The sequence below is a fragment of the Myotis lucifugus genome, unplaced genomic scaffold (assembly GCF_000147115.1).
Source record: "Myotis lucifugus unplaced genomic scaffold, Myoluc2.0 scaffold_82, whole genome shotgun sequence".
NCBI lineage: Eukaryota > Metazoa > Chordata > Mammalia > Chiroptera > Vespertilionidae > Myotis > Myotis lucifugus.
This window is the reverse complement of record NW_005871130.1, coordinates 2,464,712-2,485,171: the sequence shown is the minus strand read 5'-3', so window position 1 is coordinate 2,485,171 and position 20,460 is coordinate 2,464,712. Positions and strand designations below refer to the sequence as shown.

General features: G+C 44.8%; 2 protein-coding genes and 1 non-coding gene across 5 annotated transcripts in view; 1 reads left to right on the top strand and 2 right to left on the bottom strand.

Annotated features, from left to right (window-relative positions):
* Nucleotides 1–10,764: 10,764 nt before the first annotated feature.
* On the bottom strand, nucleotides 10,765–10,868 carry LOC111826467. The gene has a single exon (XR_002829795.1). It is a non-coding gene; the product is annotated as a U6 spliceosomal RNA (small nuclear RNA).
* Nucleotides 10,869–12,443: 1,575 nt separating this feature from the next.
* On the bottom strand, nucleotides 12,444–16,975 carry TIMM21 (translocase of inner mitochondrial membrane 21). Of its 2 annotated transcripts, none has more exons than XM_023755616.1 (6): nucleotides 16,283–16,975; nucleotides 14,959–15,021; nucleotides 14,766–14,863; nucleotides 13,161–13,234; nucleotides 12,977–13,073; nucleotides 12,444–12,865 (listed from the first exon to the last, which is right to left on the bottom strand). In XM_023755616.1, the coding sequence occupies exons 1-6, from the start codon at nucleotides 16,575–16,577 to the stop codon at nucleotides 12,770–12,772; spliced, it is 723 nt and encodes a 240-aa protein (XP_023611384.1). In that variant the 5' UTR covers nucleotides 16,578–16,975; the 3' UTR covers nucleotides 12,444–12,769. The 2 variants fall into 2 exon arrangements, with proteins under 2 accessions (XP_023611384.1, XP_006090849.1); XM_006090787.3 differs by having other exon boundaries at nucleotides 12,968–13,073; nucleotides 16,283–16,924.
* Nucleotides 16,976–17,512: 537 nt separating this feature from the next.
* Nucleotides 17,513–20,460, top strand: part of FBXO15 (F-box protein 15) — a 42,299-nt gene continuing 39,351 nt past the window's right edge. For both annotated transcript variants that reach the window (XM_006090785.3, XM_006090786.3), the window contains exon 1: nucleotides 17,513–17,619. In XM_006090785.3, the coding sequence (XP_006090847.1) occupies nucleotides 17,513–17,619 (107 nt within the window). The remainder of the gene's footprint in view (nucleotides 17,620–20,460) is intronic.

Genomic DNA, 20,460 nt, shown 5'->3' with positions numbered 1-20,460 from the left:
ACATGTGCTTACCTTCATATAGTTCTGAATCCACTTGTGAGCTGGGAGTTGTCTTGTGGATTGGGGTACACATGAGGGGGAGGAGCAAGGCTGCTGACCCATCCAACTCTACCCAGAGCCAGTCCATGGTCCCCAACATTGAGGTCCACTGTGCCCAGAACATCACATGAGGATTGATGAACATCTTTTGTTTGTTTGTTTGTTTAAAGTATTACATATGTCTCCTTTTTCCACTGATTGACCCCCCCCCATCCTTCCCTCTCCCCAGGACAAGCCCCCACCACCCCAGTGTCCGTGTCCATTGGTTATGCTAAAATGCATGCATACAAGTCCTTTGGTTGATCTCTTACCACCTCCCGCCCCCCCCGCCCCCCTCTGAGGTTGGACTGTCTGTTCAGTGTTTCTTAGTCTCTGGATCTATTTTTGTTGATGAACATCTTATCTGACATAAATATTTGCTTGTTTGATTGTGCCTAAATCACATTTTCTTTCCTCCTGCTGTTTATTCACATCTGAAGTTCTATTTACAAGTCACAGAGTTTTCAAAAGCATTGCTCCAAGTCCTAAGGACACTCACCCAGAACTCAGCTTTGGGAGCACAACCTGCCTCACCTCTATGGGTTCTGCTCATCCCCAGCCTGTGGTGCAGGGAGCGGACCCTTGGCAGTTTTGCTATCGAGTCTAGTCCTCACTTGTCCCTGTTGGGCTCTGTGTCACTTGAGGGTTACCTTCATAGGCTCCATACTGAGTGTGCTTCCCAGGCTTCCCAGGTGGCTGGCTCTGGCCCAGCTCAGCTAGCAGGAGGCACTGGGTAGAAGAGCAGGGGACAGGCGGGCATGCTGCCCGGATTCGGCACCAGGGGCATGACTGTGGCTCTAACTCTGTTGGCCAGGCCTGCAGTGAGTGCAGGTAGGCTGACTCCACTCTCCTCCCCCCTGTCCCTTTATCCTCTCCTCTGTCCCTCTGTCCTTCCCTCTGTTGGCTTGCGTGCTGTGGTTGGCCTCCCTGGCCCTTGCGTCACTTCTGAGTGCCATCATCTGCTTGGCAAAACTCCCAGCATTGAGTTCGCTCTCTCTGAAATACCAGCATGGTTTCCGTTCTCTGATCCAGCCCTGGCTGATGCAGTGGGTCTTACATCTTCATTCTATCATTGAGGAAATGGAGGCAGAGACCACGTCGCAAATTCAAGGTGTGAGGGCCAAACCCAGGTCTTCGGGCCCCAATGCCAGAGATACCCATAGACCAACTCACCTCAAGTCCAATACAATTGAAAGCTGAACACGGACCATTCAACAATCACTCACATTTTCCCATAATATCAGGAGTCCAAGTAGATTGGTTTAGAGGAGTAGCATGATTTTTAAAAATCAAATTGGGAAAAATGTAGAAAGCAGATTGTTTTAGATAGATTTTTGATTCCCACCCCTTCTTATCAGTTAAGGGCAACTTAGAGTGCATATTTTTGAAAAGGTCTTAAGGAACAATGAAGTGACTCTAGGCTGTGAGATGCATTCACTTCCTGATGTGGACATGTAGCTTCTGAATATTTTATCTCATCACATTCTCCATTCCTGGGGCAAGGCCACTTTTGCCCCCACCCACATGCCATAGCAGCCACGTATCCAGGCCGTCCCACTATCTGGTGGCCAGTGCGAGAAACAGCCCCAGGCGGCCGCCTCCCCTGGAAGCCCAGTTCATTGGACGGCACACCATCTTTCCGTTGTTGGAGTACAAACACTCCTTCTTTCATCCCTTCTTTCCCTATCCTGGCAGGAAAACCCTTCTCTTGCCCTAGAATTTCATCCCTTGTTTCTTTGAGGGTCAAAATTATCTTGGTTGTGAGCTATTCTCAGAGTTTTGGTGGTAAGTTGATGTTTAGGCACATACTCTATGCTGGAATTTTAGCATTTTTAGACTGATGAGACCTAAACAATGAGCCATAATTTAAGGCACAGTCCTTGAAGGTATAGCTGTTTTATCTGCGATTGTATATGCCCTATTTTGTTTTTTAACATTTTTATTGAGATATATTTCGCACACCAATACATGATCTATTTTGAGAGTGGAAAATATTCTAAATCCGGAATTCTGGCCTAGATTGAAATAATAAGACCACGGACATGCAAATCTAAAAATAGAATTTCCTTTGTACATCATCTCCCACAGTTAGTACTGTGTCTGGTTATTTCGATATATACTTGCATTTTCCAAAGTAATCTGTGTTACACAGCAGGCACACGCTCCAATGAAGCATTTTGTAATACTTCTTTGACTTTGACTTATATCTCTCCAAGGAAGATCTTTAATTCTGAGTGCATGCAGCATAATAAAAGTCTTTCATCTCACTGATCAGTGTTTATGAGGAACTAGTTAAAAAACTTAAATGTAGGTATTTACTTTCTTAAGCTGCCTTTGCTCCCAGCACTGAGTTGAAGTGAGCAGGATAAACAGGAACAATTTCTCTGTCCACTGTGTACCGCACAAAACACTGACGGACCTTGCACTTCCTGGAATTTTTCATTTCTACTGTTAGCATGACATGGTTATATGTATCATGGGCTTAGAAATAGTATTCCCATGTTATTATACTTTTCCTGGTATAGTTTTCCTGGTTGAACGCCATTTCTCATTCTTCCATACTGATTTGTTTTTGGTTGACAACACTCAGGATCCTAAAACATTTGCTCTTTAGAAGAGAAAAACAAAATGTGGCGCAACCTGACCTGTGCTGCTTCAGTTCTGTGCTACTGTGCTGCCTCCCACCCCACTCCCCATCACAGCTGCCTTTATGTTGCTGGTTTTTCTAGAAGGGATTCCTGGGTGCTCAGTCATAGCTCATGAAAGACAACATTCCTTCTAATTTCTTAGATCTGAGATAAAGTGAGCTACTCACGCCCAGGCTAGTATGGGAGCTTTTAATTTCCAGGAAGTTCAAAAGTGCTCTTTAAACCTGAAGATCATGACCAATTACTTCTCAGTAAGTTTTGACTAAAAAAGAACATGTCAATGAGCTCAATGTCTGCCCCTTGGCACCTCACGTAGAGTTTCTTACACTCGAGTGACATTATTCACTTTAGGAAATTTGAAAATATTTTTTTAAAAATGTAAAAACTCCTCTCCTTTCTTTAACTTAATTTCCAAAGATTTAACTATTTTCCTCCTGCTATTATTACTATAAGTTTCTATTCAGAATAAATGAGGCATGATATTTTTGGTTAACGATCAACCTATTTAATGAGATAACTGAAACTGTCCCAAACAGTCAGTTACATTTCAAATATTGTTCTAATTTATAATAGTTATTATTACAAATTTGATATTGTGGAAAACAGAAGGTAAACAATATTTGCCATAATTGGATTTCCAAAATGAAAATAAAGCAGAATAATACATGTTTAACATCAAAAAGTTAATAGAACATACCCAAGCCTGGATGGTTTAGAGAGTGATGGGAACCAGGCTATATGTCTCTTTAATTTAGGGGGGGAAGTGGGTGTTAATTAACTCAATTATTCTGATGAAGACTCTATGGCCTTGAGAGGCTCACTCACCCAGTGACTTAGCCAGTGAGTTTAGAAGGCCCCTAAGAGGGACAGGTCTTTCTGATCACCGGATCCTCAGTACTTAATACCTGAAATATGCCTTCAATACCTGTTGAGAACCATGTTTCTCAATAGTGGTCTCAGCATTGAGACCCTGGATTAAAAACATACAGAAAACTGAGTTACTTATGTTCTGACCTCACTAAATTGTCATAAAAAATATAAGCACCACTTGCTTGTCATTTGGATATTGAATGAAAAATGATTTTCAAACAGGATTCGATTTGGGTCACCACTTACCAGGCAAGACTCAAAGCTGTTCAGACAGAATTTGTGATAAAGAGTCCCTGACAATTTTATCCTTACCTGGGGTCTGAACTTTCAGTACTTAAGACCAGTGACTTCACTAAAGGCCTCTGGGGAGGTGAGCAGGCCTTGCTGAGGGTCTCCCGCCACCTGCACCCGGGGGTCATGTCTAGTCTATGGGTTGCTTGGTGACAGCCTGAGCCCCTCCTCTCCACCCCCGCCCCACCTGCCACTTCTTTGGGGGGTGGGTCTTTGTGGCGTGGGTGGAATTGTTGGGCTCTCTCTAAGAACACAGTTGTGGTGTGTGGGGGATGGTTATCTCCCAGGACTTCCTGGAGGAGGAGCCAGGCCCCGAGGCCAGAGCCGCCTGCCATCTCCAGGAATTGAAGTGAGCCAGCTGCTGAGAGCAAAGAGTTCAGAGAGGAGATTCCTGCCGGTGTCAAGGCCCAGCCCCAGATGTCCTTGCAGCCCAGCTGCAGCTGTGACTCTCCTAGTATCTGGCTGTTTAAGTCTGTCTTTGATTCCAGGGGCTGTTAAATTTCTTTTATGCCTAAACTTGCTTGAGCTGGTTTCTGATACTTGAAGCTACAAAAACCTGACTTACACAGATTAATTTGTTAGACACAATGTCGGTTTATTCCCAAATAGCATACAGACACGCATATCTGCTGTGGTTGACCCGAGAAACTGAACTCCAGAGGAGAAGGTGAGCAGGTGTCGGGGAGAAGGGGCCTGAGGGCTCTGAGGGGTGTGTCTTCTAATAACCGTGGTGCTCACACTGCCATGGAAGCCAGAGATGGAAGGGAACTTGGAGATTCCCTGGCCTGTGTCTCGTCTTATAGACCTGTCATGGAGGCCTGGGAGAGGACTGGCCACACAGGTCCCTCTGCCATCACCGATGAGGACAATCAGCTCAGCAGCTCCTTTCTGCTCATCAGCAAACTTCCCACACCAAGCTGACTGGGATTTGGGTCAGTGGAAACCTCCAGTCACTAGCTCAGACCAAGAATCTGCCCCATGGGACAAGATGTCGGGAGGGGCAGACCGATGCTGTGTGTCATTTGGCTGCTTGTTTTAAGTCAGATTCATCAGTGCCCAGGAGCTCTCACCTTTGAGTTCTCAGGTAACAAGCCCTTCCTGGATTTATTGGCATTCCCAGTCCCTGGGGAAGAGGAAAGCAAAGGGACCATATCTAACACTTAATCAGCCTTCACTTACATAATCTCATTTAATCCTCATAAGCAGCCAGTGAACAAGGTCTATTACTGTATGAGTTTCTTGGGCTGCAGAACAAAGTGCCCCAGACTGGGCAGCTTAAAGTGATAGAGCTTTATTTGCTCACAGTTCTGGAGGCCAGAAGTCCAAGAGCAAGGTGTCAGCAGAACCACCTCCAGGGGAGGGTCTCCAAGCTTTGCCTTCATCTCTCCTGTTGTCTCTGTGTCTTTTCTCCTCTTATAAGGAGAAGGTCATTGGATTTAAGGCCCACCTGTATCCACTAAGACCTACCTTAATTCACATAGTAAAGGCTCTTATTTCTAAATAAGGCTACATCTAACCCCCACCAATTACCATCATTTTACAGGTGAGTGAGTCAAAGTTGAGAGCAGTGAAGTCACTTCTCAGGTTTTAGTCTGTAAGAGGTGCAGAGCCAGGATTCAAAGCTGCTTCTGTCCAGGGTAGAGACAGTGCCCCTCCTGCTGGCCAGGCAGCACCCCTGCAATCCCCTCTGCACTTGCAGCATGTGCCTAAATGTTCCTATAACCCACCCAGGTAGTATCACAGCAATTTGCTCAAAAAATGGTGCTGATACCAAGTGTCAAGCCAGGGTGCTGGGGTACCGGGGTGCCAGCTGCCCTGTGGAGACCAAGATCAAGATGCTTCTGCCTCTTCTAGGGACTTAACTGTACCAAAATGGAGAAGAAATAGATATGAAATTCAAAATTAAAGGAAAAAATATCCCAGGAACAAAGATCCCATCTTTAGAGGAATAAGGATACTCGTTTTAACCTGGGAACATAAAAAAAAATTGCCATTTAGTCTTTTGGGCTGCTAGTTCCATGACCAAAGTGTGATTGTCAGGTGGCCCTTTATTGAGGTGCCTGTCAATTGTCAGACTGTCACATCTCAGCCATCATGAACTTGTCAACTGTGGCCAGCAAAACTGAGCTTTCTTGAGGACAATTTCTCTGCTCGACAGACAGGTTAATGATGTAAATACAGTTTCAAAGGTGTCTCTAAACACTGAAGTGACAAATGGAACATATTTAATGCCCAGAGTGTGCCAGAAGCATAATTTAGCATTGGTATGCCATTTACTGATCATTTGTATGAATTCATCAGCTCACATCCCCTAAGACTTTACTGGGAAGCATGGTCTAATTTTAGTTATTAGATGTAACTGATTGTAATCTCATTTGACTTTTACTTGACCTCTATTATTTTTCAGACTTTTGACCAGTTCATATTAGCTTGTTTCTTAGCCCCTCACATTCAATATCTTTCAAACCAAGCTGTTCTTTGTCAACTTGTCCTTTGTCCTTCAAGTTCAAAACCTCGCTGACATTTTCAAATCGACTTTTACCTCCACTATCCAGGTCATTCAGAAACCAAGTCCTATTGATTTTACTTCCCAGCATGTCTAGTCTTGCTGGCAGATCTCTGCTCTGTGGCTCTAGCTCAGCCCCTGCTGACCCAGGGTCTAACCTGGACCTTTGCCATTGAGTCCCACCCAGCCTCCTGCCCGACCTCACCTGAAGGATAGCACCCTTCCTCCCCTTTGCACAGCCCAGTGCCAACTACAGGAAGTGTCAAAGGGGACCAAAATGAAAATACGTGTATCTCCCCTTTGAGGAGCTCATAGTTTCAGCTCATCCATTACAGTGCGGCCAGAGAAACCTCTCTACAGCATGTTCCTGTGCCCATACCCTGCTAATGTAGGCCCTCCAGCTCCCACCACAACACCTGTAATTGTGTCTGCAGGTCCTGGTGGGAACGTGTGTTCTCAGAAAGTCTGGGATATATCATGGGAGCCCACTGTTGACTTCCTTTCTGGTTCTTTCTCTCCTGTCAGGGTCTGTTGGCCAAATGTCACCTGTGTCCCCAGCACAGAAGCCACTTCCTGCCAGGCAGAGTCACTCCGCTGTGGCTGGGTCAGCTTTCCCAGATCAGCCACCTGGGCCATCTGGGCCACCTCCTGTTCTCTGTGGTCTCCGTGCACCACAGCTGTGTTGGTTCAATTGGGTTCAATGTGGGGCAGAGGTGTCCCTGTGTCTGTGCCACTTCTGTTATCTGAGCACTGAAGCTGCTCTGCTCAAATGTTTGAGGGACCCAGGACCCCAGGACCCCAGGGTTTAGGCGTCAGCACTTAGGGCCTGAAGGTCACCCTGGCTGTCATCCAGGCAGCCTCCCTTCTGGGGTGCCCACATTCACTGTTTCTTCTCTCCATCTGGTCATCCTTTTTGGCTCTGAGTTCCGTCAACAGCCCTATTCTGACCAGGGGCCCTTCCCGCCTGGAAGCTTAGCAGCCTCCACCTTCAAGAGTCTGAACACTCTAGGTGGGTGTATCTGCACACCCCCCCACCCCCACCCCACCTACTCCCAAGCATTCCTGAACATGCTGCTGTCACCCTCCTGGGCCTGGCTGGCCCTTCTCTCCCTCTGCCAGTGAATCTCCGATGGCCCGGGTCAGGAGTTGGAGTGGTGGGGTAGCCCCATTGAGCTCAGCCTGTTGAGAACAAGAAGTAGATGGCTGTCGGGCACCTGTTTTCCAAGTTGGACTCTATATCCAGTTGACTTGTGCCCCCAGTTTACAGCCCTGGAGCTAGTGGGAAGGGGCTGAACCAAGGCCTCCAGGAGTCCCTCGACTGCTCTCTGATGTTAGCTGCCGGAGCCTGAGCCAGAGGGAAGTGGGACAAAGGGTGGTATTCAGAGCTTTGCACTGGCAGGCATTTCAGGGCTCATGCTCTGCCCTTGTTGGTTGGAGGACTGACTCCTTCAGCTCCTGTGTGTAAAACAGAAGAGAGGACATATCTCACTTCACCCAGTGGGACAGCAGCAGCCACGCCTGCTCACACTGCACTGGCTGCTCATCGTGAGGGGGAGGGCAGGGATAGTCCCTGACCAGGCTTCTAGAGAAAATGGATTTTGTTTTTACCTTTTCTAAAATTGAAAATACCTTTTAAAAGCTTATAAAAAGTTAAGTTTCTTGTTTAAAACATGATGGTGCTTAGTAAGTCACTTTAGGTTTACTGATGACATCTCACCAGCCCTACCTTTTCCTGTGCAGAGGTCTACTCTGACCCTCATCCTCCATTCCTATATAATAAAAGGGTAATATGCAAATAGACTTAATGGCAGAACTGAACAACTAATCAAAGCATAATTTGCTAATGATATGCTAAGGCTGCTCAACCGCTTGCTATGATGTGCACTGACTACGAGGGGGCAGGTGCAGAACATGGCAGGCCTCAGTAGCAGGCAGCAGAGCGCAGAACATGGTGGGCGTGGGCCGCTGTGGGATGGTTGAACAGGTGGGTAGGGGGGACACCAGACCAAGGTGGGGCGCTGGTGGCTGTCATTGGGGCCAGCCTCTAGTGGTTACTGAGAATTCTTTGCTCCCGCATGCCACGGTCCCGCCCGGTGCTCACACCTGCTGCCGGCACCAGCCCCGATTGCCCCTCAGGGCTTTTCCACTTCCCCCTGCTCCTGAGGGGTGACCAGGGCAGCAGCCCCCACTTGTACCCACTGCTGGCGTCAGCCCCAATCGCTCCATACTGTCAGCAGGTGCAAGCAGGGCTGGTGCCATTGGCGTGTGGGAGTGGTGGCGGTGGGAGCAGGGCTGCCAGCAGACAGAGGACCAGGGGCCAGTGGGAGGGGCCGGGCTGGGGCACAGAGCATGGGTCAGGCAGCTAGGGACCCTACTCATGCACAAATTTCGTGCACTGGGCCTCTAATATTGTATTAATTATCCCACTAATTAGTCTATATTTGAGGATAAGGAGGGATTCTTTCTCCATTTTGTGGCCTCACTGGCTAGCACAGACTGTTACAGAACTGTAGGCTGCAATATATAAATATTTGTTGAACACAGGGAGGCTATGTAAATAACTTAGTTTTAATTGCACTTACCAGGGATCTTGTAATTTAAAGGATAACATATAATGTGGATACTAAAGAAACAGATATATTTAATAAAAGCTATCCTAAAGAAACAATTGTCTTAAAAGAATTCCTCTATAGAGCAATTAATTACCCATTTAGGAAATTCCATGAATCTGACATTCATTACAGTGGGTGTCAGTGGCCCCCTAGTGGCCCCGAGGGATTAAAGCATTAGTTTTAGGTTAGAAACACTAAAACTCTCTGAAGATGGCTCCTCTGCCTGAGAGACTGAGAACCACCCTCCGCTGAGCAGAGCGAAGGGTTTGGAGACGGGACAGAAAAATGGCAAAAGACACTTGTTTCAGGCAGCGAAAACCAAGACCCCCAAACCTTCGGTGCTGCGAAAACAGAATCTAGAACTTGCTCTTTTGACTTATTACTCTGCACGTTTCAGAGAATTATAAACAGTTTTGGGGGCCATTTCTGAACTATGAACTCATTTTATTGCTTTAAGCAGCTTGTGAGTCTGAACCTGGGAGTGTGGTTTACGACCCCAGATTCGAGTAAAGACAACGTGCTCTTCTCTCAGCGCCCTCCCGAAACGGTAATTGAGATAAACAGAATAGTTAAGAAATATTTTTAAAAAAATAAAAGTTAATACTATGATAAACAAAATACTAACATTTTAGGTAAAGATAGGATCACTAGTACTATTTTTCTTTTCACCTCAGTCTCCAGTGCGGCTTGGCAAAGCAGTTTTCTCTTTTCCCCAAATGAGTTTTGTTAGGAAAGCAGTGTTAGAGCCCACCCAGCCTAGGTAGCTGAAATCCCTGCGTTTCAAGCCAGATACCATGACTTTACCAGGTGCCAACACTTGGCAAAGTTCACCACGTACCTCATGTGACTCCTTATAGTGGAGACTCATCCTGGCTGGGTCTGACCCAGGAAGGCGGAGATTCAAAGTGTGAGAGGGACTTGCCCACCCATTGTTGTTGGCTTTGAAGGTGGAGGAAGGGACCAAGAACCCAGGAATGGCAGTGGCCCCTAGAAGCTGAGAACGGCCCCACATGACAAACAGCAAGAAAACAGGGCCCTTGGTCCTACAACTGCAAAGAACTAAATTTGCCTACAACCCAATTGACCAAGAAAACAAATCCTCCCTGAGAGCTTGGAGAAAGGATCAGAGCCCTGCTGACTCTGGATTTTAACCAAATGAGACCCATGTTGGACCAATGACCCACGGAATTGAGCAATAATACATTTGGGTTGTTTTAAGCCATTAAGTGTGTGGCCACTTGTTATGGCAGCCATAGAAAATGAATAGTTTCCAGATGGCAGAAGCTGGGGAGGTGCTTGAAACCATACCTGTGGCTTGCCAACATCTACAGGTGCTAGTAGTTAATACGATAATGACAATAAATTGGTGAGAGAGGGCATATGCATGGGCACCAATGTTGTCTGCTACAAAATGCACACACAAATGCACACATGTAAAATGAGAGAGGCCTGACCACAGCAGATATATTCTTCATTTTGGAGACCAACTAAGTATGATTTCAAAATTCATCAGTGGATCACAATGAATGAATTTACTATCCAAACCCCAGGACATGTCATGAGGGCTGTTTCAGTAGCAGATGGAAAATGGGTTGTTTTATGGACAGTCCTACATTTTGCTGACCGGATCAACTTTCAAATAGTCACCCATGAAGAACATATGTAGTGATGCTAAATAATTTCATGTTGATTTCATTCTTTCTGTCTTGAGCAGGGGAGTTAGATCTATTGTCTTGCCAATGATTTCTTTCTTTTTTTAAAAAATATGGAACGCTTCATGAATTTGCGTGTCATCCTTGCGCAGGGGCCATGCTAATCTCTGTATCGTTCCAATTTTAGTATATGTGCTGCCGAAGCGAGCACGCCAATGATTTCTTTATTAAGGAGGGATAGAGCCCACAACCAGACTTAATTCTGACAAAAGGGATCCCTGATTGCGGATGAAGTAACAAAAGCCTTGGAGGAAAATGACCGAATCACTTTCTATTATGACATAAGGAGATACTGCATATAGTCAATTTTAGAAAAGATTTCAAAGATGGGAGTAAGCCTGTGGACAGATGCCAGGATCAGAATCGGAGGTGGCAGTTGATTAAAACAGCTCTTTTAAGATCAGAAATTTTAACATGATGTATTAAATTATAGAGGGAAAGAAAACAGAGCTATCTAAAAAAATTGCATTATTACATTTTCTCATGGTTATACAGAACCTGAGTACAGATATTTTCTTTTGAAAAAATAGTTTTGATTATAAAAGTAACTTAATGATAAACTCATATCTTAAAGGGGCATGGTATACCACAAAATGGGAGATACATAAAGATGAATACAGAAAAAAATCTGTCCTAAACCATAAAAATAGGGTTAGAAGGTAGGCTAAATGTCAGGCAGCTGAGGCCAGGTTTCTGGGAAGCTATGGTTTGAGCAGGTCCTATGAAAAGGTGGAGGACAGCAAGCAGACCTCTGTCTGTTAAATGTTGCCATGTCAGTCAGGGATAAGGGTACTGAGGGACATTCTATTGGAAAGGAGAGGAAAAAATGGTTGAGACAAAGCCCAAGTTAGGAGTTCACCCAGCCACTTCAAATGTGTTACATCAGGGAGAGAAGGTGTCTGCTGTGATACTTACTTTGTAAATGTTTGAGATTTTTCATAATTAAAATTAGAAAGTATTTAAAACAAGCAGTTAAACTGAAGTATGAGCTAACCTAAGCAGGAAGATGGTCTAAATACTGGCGATTGATTGCCTGGGGGCCCATCTATCCCAAATATCCTACAAGTTCAAGTACCTATCAGACATTTCTGCAGGTAGTTCTGAGGTTGAAGGAAAAAGCATTTTATGGGGATGTTCCAAAACTGAAGCTACCATAGATAAGGACACTTTTAGACGTGTCCCGGCACATAGAGAACTTTATACAGATATGTGATTATGCTCTTGTAAGTTAAGGTCACTGTTTTCCAAATGCCCTGTAACTGCTTCAGATAAAACAGGTGTCGATATCCAAACAGGCTTCCACACAGACATAAATGACTCTCACTTCCCTGCTCCTTCCAGCAGTGATGTCTCAGTGCAGGTCCCAAAGGGCTGGGGCACTTCACGGGCACTTTCTACAGTCCAGGCATTTGCACCTACCACCTTCCAGTCATCCTCACAAGCCAGCCAGTGAGGCTGAAGGAGGCTAAGGTACCTGCACAGGCCCACACACCTGGTGAGAACCTGGGCAAGTCCACTCGACTTTAGAGCAGTCACTTTCCCACTGTGTGCAATGGCCCCGATTCACGAAGGGGACACAGGAGATATACTAGATCACCACAACTCATACAATGTGCACAACCTTTCTATGACCACTTTGAAGAGAATGTACTCATCATTTGGTTCCTACAGTTTTCAAAAATTTTCAGATGTTTATCTCATCAGATACCAAAGTATATGGAAAGTAGCTGGTTATGACATGTTAATTTTATTCCACAGATTTTATATAGCTATATAACATAAAAAAGCACAAAATAATGAACTCTATTTTCTTATTTACACGATGCCCAGGATCACCTAAAATATGCACTATTTCAAGATTTTTTACTCTACAGGAAAATCTGATTCGGTTAGTCTAAATGCAACAACTACCCAGTTCCATTCACTTTGATGAACTGTACTCTTTCCCAACCTATTCAAAACTGACTCTGGGAGAGCCACGCAGATCAGAGCTGAAAGTCAGCACCATGCAACACCCATGAGGAAATGGCCTGGGTGCTGAGCCTTTCAATCTCAGGATCGGTTATCTTCAATGATAATAGTTCTTCTAGGATAAGTTTCAAGGTCTACAAATATATATCGGAATTCATATTCACCACTTTCTGGATTCTGAAAAAAAAAAAAAAAAAAAAAGATTTTGAGGTGGCATTTTTTCTTCCAGTGCATTCTACAACTGCGCACTTAGACCATGTCTCCCCACCCCCTCCTCACCTCCTTCACCTCCGCATGCACTGTCCCCTGCTTCCCAGGCTCGGAACCTTGGATGTAGAACTTCACACGCACGTGTTTCAGCCCATCCTTTACATATTCAATAAAACTGTCAAGAAAAGGAAAGAACAAAGACCTAAATCCCTTTCATTTAAAAACAATCCCCGAGCCTTCCAATGCAAGCCAGGTGCAGTACCTGACGTGCTGCCTTCGACCACGTCTTGTCATCTCCCCATATCCTTTAACAGGCTCACCAAAGACACTTATTACCTGCAGTATAAAGACAACGTTTTATTTAGTGGTTTCTTAGGGAAATATTTCCTGAAAAACCAAGTGATTTATTTTAGGAAAAAAAAAATCAGTAAGCCTAGGACCTTTTCAAAATGACAACTCCAATAATGAAAAAAGAAAAGTTATTATGCAAAAATCACCCCATAACTAACTAAAATATTTCCTGTGCAGAGGCTGAGCCAGGTAACTTTATGGTGATGCTTGCAGTTTTAGAACTGCATTGGTGAAGTGAAGCTATTCCCACTCTTCACAAAAAGAAGCACAACCAGTGCTCATATATTTAAATGCCTAAACATTTGTAGTGAAATTCATCTAATGGGGTCTAACACTAAAAGCTATGAGACAAAATGTTTTTTTAAGTCATTAAGCCCAGTGGGAAAAAAACCTCATGTATTTAAATATTTAATAAACATTAAACATTTAATAACAACCTATTTAAAACAAACCAGATCTATAGGTGTGAATCAATTATTCCTAATGGCAATGAAATGGAAGTATAATTTTTATTGAATTTAAAATACACTTTGGAACCTTAAAAAATGGTATCAAACTAAAACAAATGTTGCCTCAAGTCTATAAAATTTGTCTTATTTTGTGTTGGGCATCTTCAGCATTACATTTTTCATGCAAAAGTAAAAAGAAATAAAGTGTAAGATGAGAAATAAATTTAAGAACTGTGCAGCTGAGATGAATGGCATAACTGTTCAAACAACTTAATACTAGTAAACCCATCAGTACCAAACATGAAAGTTTTCTAGTTCTCAACCAGGCACAGTGCCTGGCAAAGAACAGGACCTTTATAAATGCTGACAACATTGAGTGTTGAAATTTAATTATTTGTAGAGCTCTTGTAGGCAGCAAATTAAATTATGACTTTTATACTATCCTACTCTGTTTATTCTCTGTATTTTGTTTTGTTCAAAAGGCTGAAGATCTATGAAAGACTGAGTTTGTGAATAGCATCTCTTTAGAGATGCATCCTAACATTTAATTATGCTACTCCTATTTATTTTCATCTCTCTGTCAGTTTCCCCTTCTGCAAATGGGATAATAGCAGAACTCTACACAATGGTTTATGTGAGGTTTCATAAGGACAATGCACTGAAATGCTAAGCACAGTCCTTGGCTCATAATATGCTCTCAATAAGATTTACTATTGTGATCATGGAGTCATGAATCAAGTTTTTTTAAAAAGACTGGAGACATCATATAATAACAGTCTTATAAAAAGGAATGATGTGAGAGACACTTAAGAACTGTGTAGCTGTTTTAGACTCTGGTATATTCTAAGCATTTGATAACTAGTGAAATGACTTTGTTTTATATAATTAGGATGAAAACACTGTCCATGGATGTTTGGGTGCATGTATAGAATACTAGTAAAGAGCTAAAAGCACAAACAACTCAAACATTATTATGTAAATTTCACTAGTCTTAGAACCAGATTCGAGTTCTGCCCACTCTCTCTCCCTATTATCAGAGTTTGTGTAACTCTACCTTGAGGACTCACCTCGGGATGTGCTCTGCACTTTTCTAAGGCTTTCCCATATATCTTATTAGGACTGGATGAAGAAAAAAGTTCTTTGAAAATCACATAAAACAGGCCACCTGAAAGTCAGAAAAATAAGATCAAGCAAAGCCAGGGCGATACAATTAGTAAGTGAAACAGATATTTGGGGTTTTATACTTGCTGTGTTTTCAACCTGTAATGCTGATTCCAATAATCACCACTATTAAATAGGTAAAATCTCTTCCAGCTTCTTTAACTGTCAAGAGAAAAAAGCACTGAGTCACATGTGTGCCAGACACAAGCAGGAACCTTCAGTATTTCTAGGTGAGGTGTGGACTCAGGATCTAAACAATGGGTCTGTGCTCTGAAGTAGCTGTTCTCAAATGTCCCTGTGAATCAGAACCAATCAAAAAACATGTAAACCAAATCACATCTGAGAGGGGGATGGTAGAGAGAGTGCTATTCTTAGAGACTGAAATGTACAAGGGTGCTGGTCCCCATCATATTCCCATGTCATTCACCAGTCTTCCTCTTGCAGAATCCACAGATACTAGAGGATGACCGTGGTCCAGTTATCCACAGTTGACAACTTACGGGAGTACATCAGTACTACCTCATGGTGTAGTCCAGTGGTGTGGAGAATGCATTATTTCCCACCTCTATTGACAAGGAGCAACAAACAGTAACAGTGGATATGTATAGTCTTGCCTGGGATTTGTTAAGTTTCCCACCATGTGATAATATAGTTTATGTAACCTGGACATTCTGGGCCTGGGATGTGTAATACAGCAGCAACATGCCACACAGGGCTATTTAATTTAAAAATTAACCTAACTTTAACTTAAAATTAAATAAAAATTGAGTTCCTCACACTAGCAACATCTCAAGTGCTCAACAGCCACAGGTGGCTAGTGGCCACCATACTGGGACAGCCCACATACAGAACATTTCCATCACTGAACAAGTTTTAATTGAATAACCGTGCTCCGGACTGAGCATAGACAAAATGGAAGCTCATGAAATCCTGTGAATGGTTGTCCTAAAGAGCATTGGCCTGGCTATTAGAAAACCGAGATTAGGGAAATCTGCGGTTAATATTCAGTTGTGTGAAACTGGGGAAGTGTGCCTCCTACATTACAATACTAATGTTGGAAAGACTGAATGTCAGAGTCAAATGGATGAAATAACATCTGGACAATCTACTTGTCTACTTTAAAGTACTAAACAATGGTTAAGTTTTAAATAGCGCTCTCCACACTAAACTAATAAAAGTTGAGAAAATTTTTCTAGACATAAGTCAACAAAGTTATATCAAAATCAACTTTCAAATTTGAGTTCAAATCTATGGAGATCATTATAGGCGTATACTCTCTGATGCTAAACTATGCTTAGCGGTTCTACCTTTTAATTTGTGTGAGTTGTCTTTCCAGCTTTTGCATTGAACTTCTACAAAAGGGTATGGGCAACTGTTGTCATGTTTGTTGCAAGTCTAGTCCTCACTGGAGATTTCCCTTTACCTTTCTGTGCGGTTGAGATGGCGGTTTCCCCTCTCTGACTGTGCACAGATACTTGCTTGCTGCTGTCCTCCTTTGCTCTCTGGGGGCCCTGTCCCTGCGTCCAGATGGCCCTCGGGGTGACTCCAAGGATACAACCAGGTCGCGCCGTTTTCTGCTCGTGCAGCCCCCATCTCAAACCGGGCTCAGTCTTCAAGCAAGCTTTGTTAAGTACCAAGTGTGGCAAATACAAGCGCTTCCGCGAGGACCTGTGCAGCTTCTCCGTATACTGTACAGCTCGTAGAAAAAAACAAATCATGTTCACAGAAACCCGCTCCGTTTAGGGAAGATGACAACTTCCACTAGCAAAGCTTCACTGGCCCCTCCACGCCCAGCCCGATGCGTGCTCAAGTGCACACATTCACGCCGGTAAGGCTGCACTGCGTGCTCGACACAAACGTTAGCTCCAGCAGCGTTCAGACGAAAGGTCTCCCGGAAGAAGTTGCTGTCCACCTTCCCTTCTCTTTGGTCCTCTTTTTACTTGGATAAATGTGCTTGGCTTACCTTCCAGGCTGACATTCACACTCTGCCCGCCATGCCTTTGCAAAGTATCCTGGGGAACCACTAGGAATCCTGGGAATAGTAGTTTGAGAACTTCACTCCTCACTGAGTTGCTGCAGCGGGGAAGACACACAAGGACTACATCTCCCACAGTGCAAGGTGGCCAGAAGCCGCGGTCCTCTCGCCGTCTCCCAGACGACCTTGCGCGGATGGCCTACGCCTGTGCTGCACTTAATTGGTTTTGGCAGTTAGAGCAAAGTAGTTCTAGAACGTACAAAATTCAAATTAGCGTTTGCAAACTGTGTGTTCCTCGACTCTCTATAGAGGACTGCGTAAACTGAAAAGTTCTCGGGTCTGATGGTGGCTTTGCCCTCCCTTATGGGCAAATTATGTAGCCTCTGAATTTCAGTTTCTCCCCCGCCTCCCCCCCCCCCACCCCGCCCCAAATGAGACAGAAGTAGCGCGAACTACCCTAGAGCAAACAAGTGGGGAGGAACGAGGCCGCCACAATTGCAACACGGATGCTACAAACTCCGAGCTCTCAGAAGTTTCTAGAATCCTCTGGGAGCGGGTGGAAAGACGCTTCTGCGCGCGCGCCTCGGGAGCGCGCCAGAGTCGGGTGGGCGTGGCTGAGCGTGAGCGGCGCTGTACCTTCACGACTTCGCGCCGCCCACGCTTTACCACCGGGTCGCCATGGCGACCGGACGCGCCCGGCTCCTGCAGCAGCACTGGCTGGGAGTCCAGGCGCTGCGCCTGCCTCTTGGCGGCCTCCGCGCCATCCCAGGGAGCAGCGGGTTCAGGTGATGGTCCCCTCCCTTCCTGCCGCCCCTTCCCGGGTCTGTTCATTGGTCCCTCTCTGGCGCGTCGCTGGCGGCTCCCGTTAGGGAAAGGTCTGGAAGAACGGCGGGAGGAAGTGTCTTCAACTTGGAAGCGTGGGGTCACCTCCAGTCGTGGTATAAGTAGAGGAGCCCCGGGAAACCTTCCTTACCTTTCCGTTAAGTCAGTTAGTGGGCACTGCGAGCGTAGTAAGCCCCTCAACCCCTGAGCGGCGCCTCGCGCATGAGCCACACCTGCCCGGACAGGTGCACGTCACGGGTGCCCACCTGCAGGTCCTGAAATGGCACCGCTCCGCAACGCGCCCCCAAAGTTCTTCCTTATTCGGAGACCAGGAGTCACCTTTCGTCTTTTCATGACTTTATAACTTAGAGAAGTAGGAACGTTATGATTTTCTGTACTGACCACGGTTCCTGGGTACTCGAGGACGCAGGACCCCTAAGCAGATCCCTCTGGCAGGCAGGTTGGTCTCGGAGCGCGCCCTCCGGTGCAACACTTTCTTGCACTTCCAACACTTTCTGCTCGTCCGACCCTGGGCCCAGTCTGAGTCACTAAGCAGGGATGCCTTCTAGAGGTCACCCCGCAGGGTTCAGCTCCTAACCCTATCCTGCCGGTTTTCCTGCTAGGGCCTGTGGTGGTCTCCTTCTGGCGTCTAGAGACTCGTCCCCTCCATTTGTCTTGGGGAACCCTGGAACTGAAGGGGGTCCTATTCCACACTGAGAAAAGGCAACTTTGAGGAGTGAGAGCGGGGAAGGGCAGGGGGCAAGAGGCTGCAGATGCTTTACAGGTCTTGACGCCCAGGGGTAATGGCTCTTTTCCCAGTGCGAATGAGCCAGCCAGTATGTCAGAAGTATCAATGTGCTATCATGGTATTTTATTAAGTCCCTTTTATTTCATCCCGAGCATTCCTAGCTCTGTACCCATCATCCCAGTTCGTTTACCAGGTGTAGGGATAATGCTAAGGACAGTTTGCATTCTTGAGAATTACCTTTTTGCTTTTAAGTCTTCTTGATTTATAGATATAAAAAGTTGTGCATGTTATGGCTTCTAATACACCAGATGTCTACCCTTAAGCATTAAAAACGGGTTGTTACTTGCCGGTTTCACTACTTGTCAGTTTTGTTTTCCCAATTCTCCAGGACTATGTCCCATGTCTACCATAGGGTTCCCGGGGATCGGGCATAAACCGGCAGTTGGACATCCCTCTCACAATCCTGGACTGCTGGCTCCTAATTGCTTACCAGCCTGCTGGCCTGATCACCCCCAACTGCCCCCCCTGCTGTCCTAGTCGCCCCTCATTCCCCCCTCCCCAACACCCCCCCGCCCCTCCCCTGCCGGCCTGGCTGCCCATGCAGCCTGCTTGTTCAGGTGTTTGGTCGTCCCTCACTAAGCCCCCTGCTGACCTGGTTGTAGGCAGCCATCTTGTGAGGGCATGAGGGTTAATTTGCACATTACCTCTTTATTATATAGGAGGATAGTTGTTTTAATTGATGAGTTTCTTGACCAATTTAACTTATAGGACCTTGAATTTCCCTAGTTTGATTTAATGACATTATAATTTCTAGAGATTGTAAATAATCTGAAATTCACTTTAGGGAAAAAAGAGAAGATAGTCTTTATATACAGTGCCCTGGGCCTCGAGCTTGTATCTCAAACAAGTCACTGTGATTGCCTAGTTAACGCATTAGTTTTCTAATTTGTGAAATGAGGGACATATGAGATCTGTTTTAATTGAGGAAAAACATCAAGAAATAGGCTGTACTTTCAAGTGGATAGCTGCCAGGGGGTAGGGAAGCACATGGAGTATCTTCTCTCCATGTAAAATAAATGCAGCAGCTTTGGGGGGGAAGTGTTCAATAATTTAACTGGTAAATAGTATAATCCATTTTTTATAACAAGACACAGATATGTTATCTACTTGAATACAACATTTGCATTAATTTTTAAGATCAAATAGGAGACTTCAAAGATGTTTTGAGCTGTCTGCAAGCTATGCCCCTAGATCTCAGGGACGGGTACCCAGGATGCTGTGAAAGGTTTGAGAACCACTGTCCCAGCCTGAAGGATTGTGCTATGAGACTGATTCCATAACTTCTTGTGTGTGTCTCAATTTTGAAATCAAAACAACAACCCCCCCCAATTTATTACACACTCAATATATAAGAAATGTTAGAAAGTACGTTGAGGTCTGTCCTTTCAATCCTCCAGCCCCCATTTAAAAGCAACCATCACTAAAAAGCTTTGTAACCTTGTAATCCTGTGAATCAGATATATTACTGGCTGACACCTGTTGTCTTTACTTCCAGACCTCTTTTCTTTGTGTGTTCACCTTTTCTCTTAAGAGAGAAATACAAAAATAAGATTATACATAATTTATACTTATAACATGCATTTTCAGTTTATATGTTCTTAATTAAGCACACAGTTATTGAATGCCTTCTGCATGCTGGTCATGTTGTGGTTGCTGAAGAGTCAGCAGTGAATAAAACTCACACAGAACACCTTGCCAACATGGAGCTCACCTTCCAGGGATAGTAAACAAGGAGATAAATAAAATGTACAGTATAGTGTTGGATGGTGATATGCGCCAAGGAGAAGAGTAGGGAAGGGGCATAAAGTGTGTGTGTGTGTGTGTGTGTGTGTGTGTGTGTGTGTGTGAGTGTATAGTATGTGTGTGTGGTGTGTAGTGTGTGTGTATGTCTGTGAGTGTGTATGAGTATGAGTGTGTGTAGTGTGTGTGTGAGTGTGAGTGTATCTTCCAGGGATAGTAAACAAGGAGATAAATAAAATGTACAGTATAGTGTTGG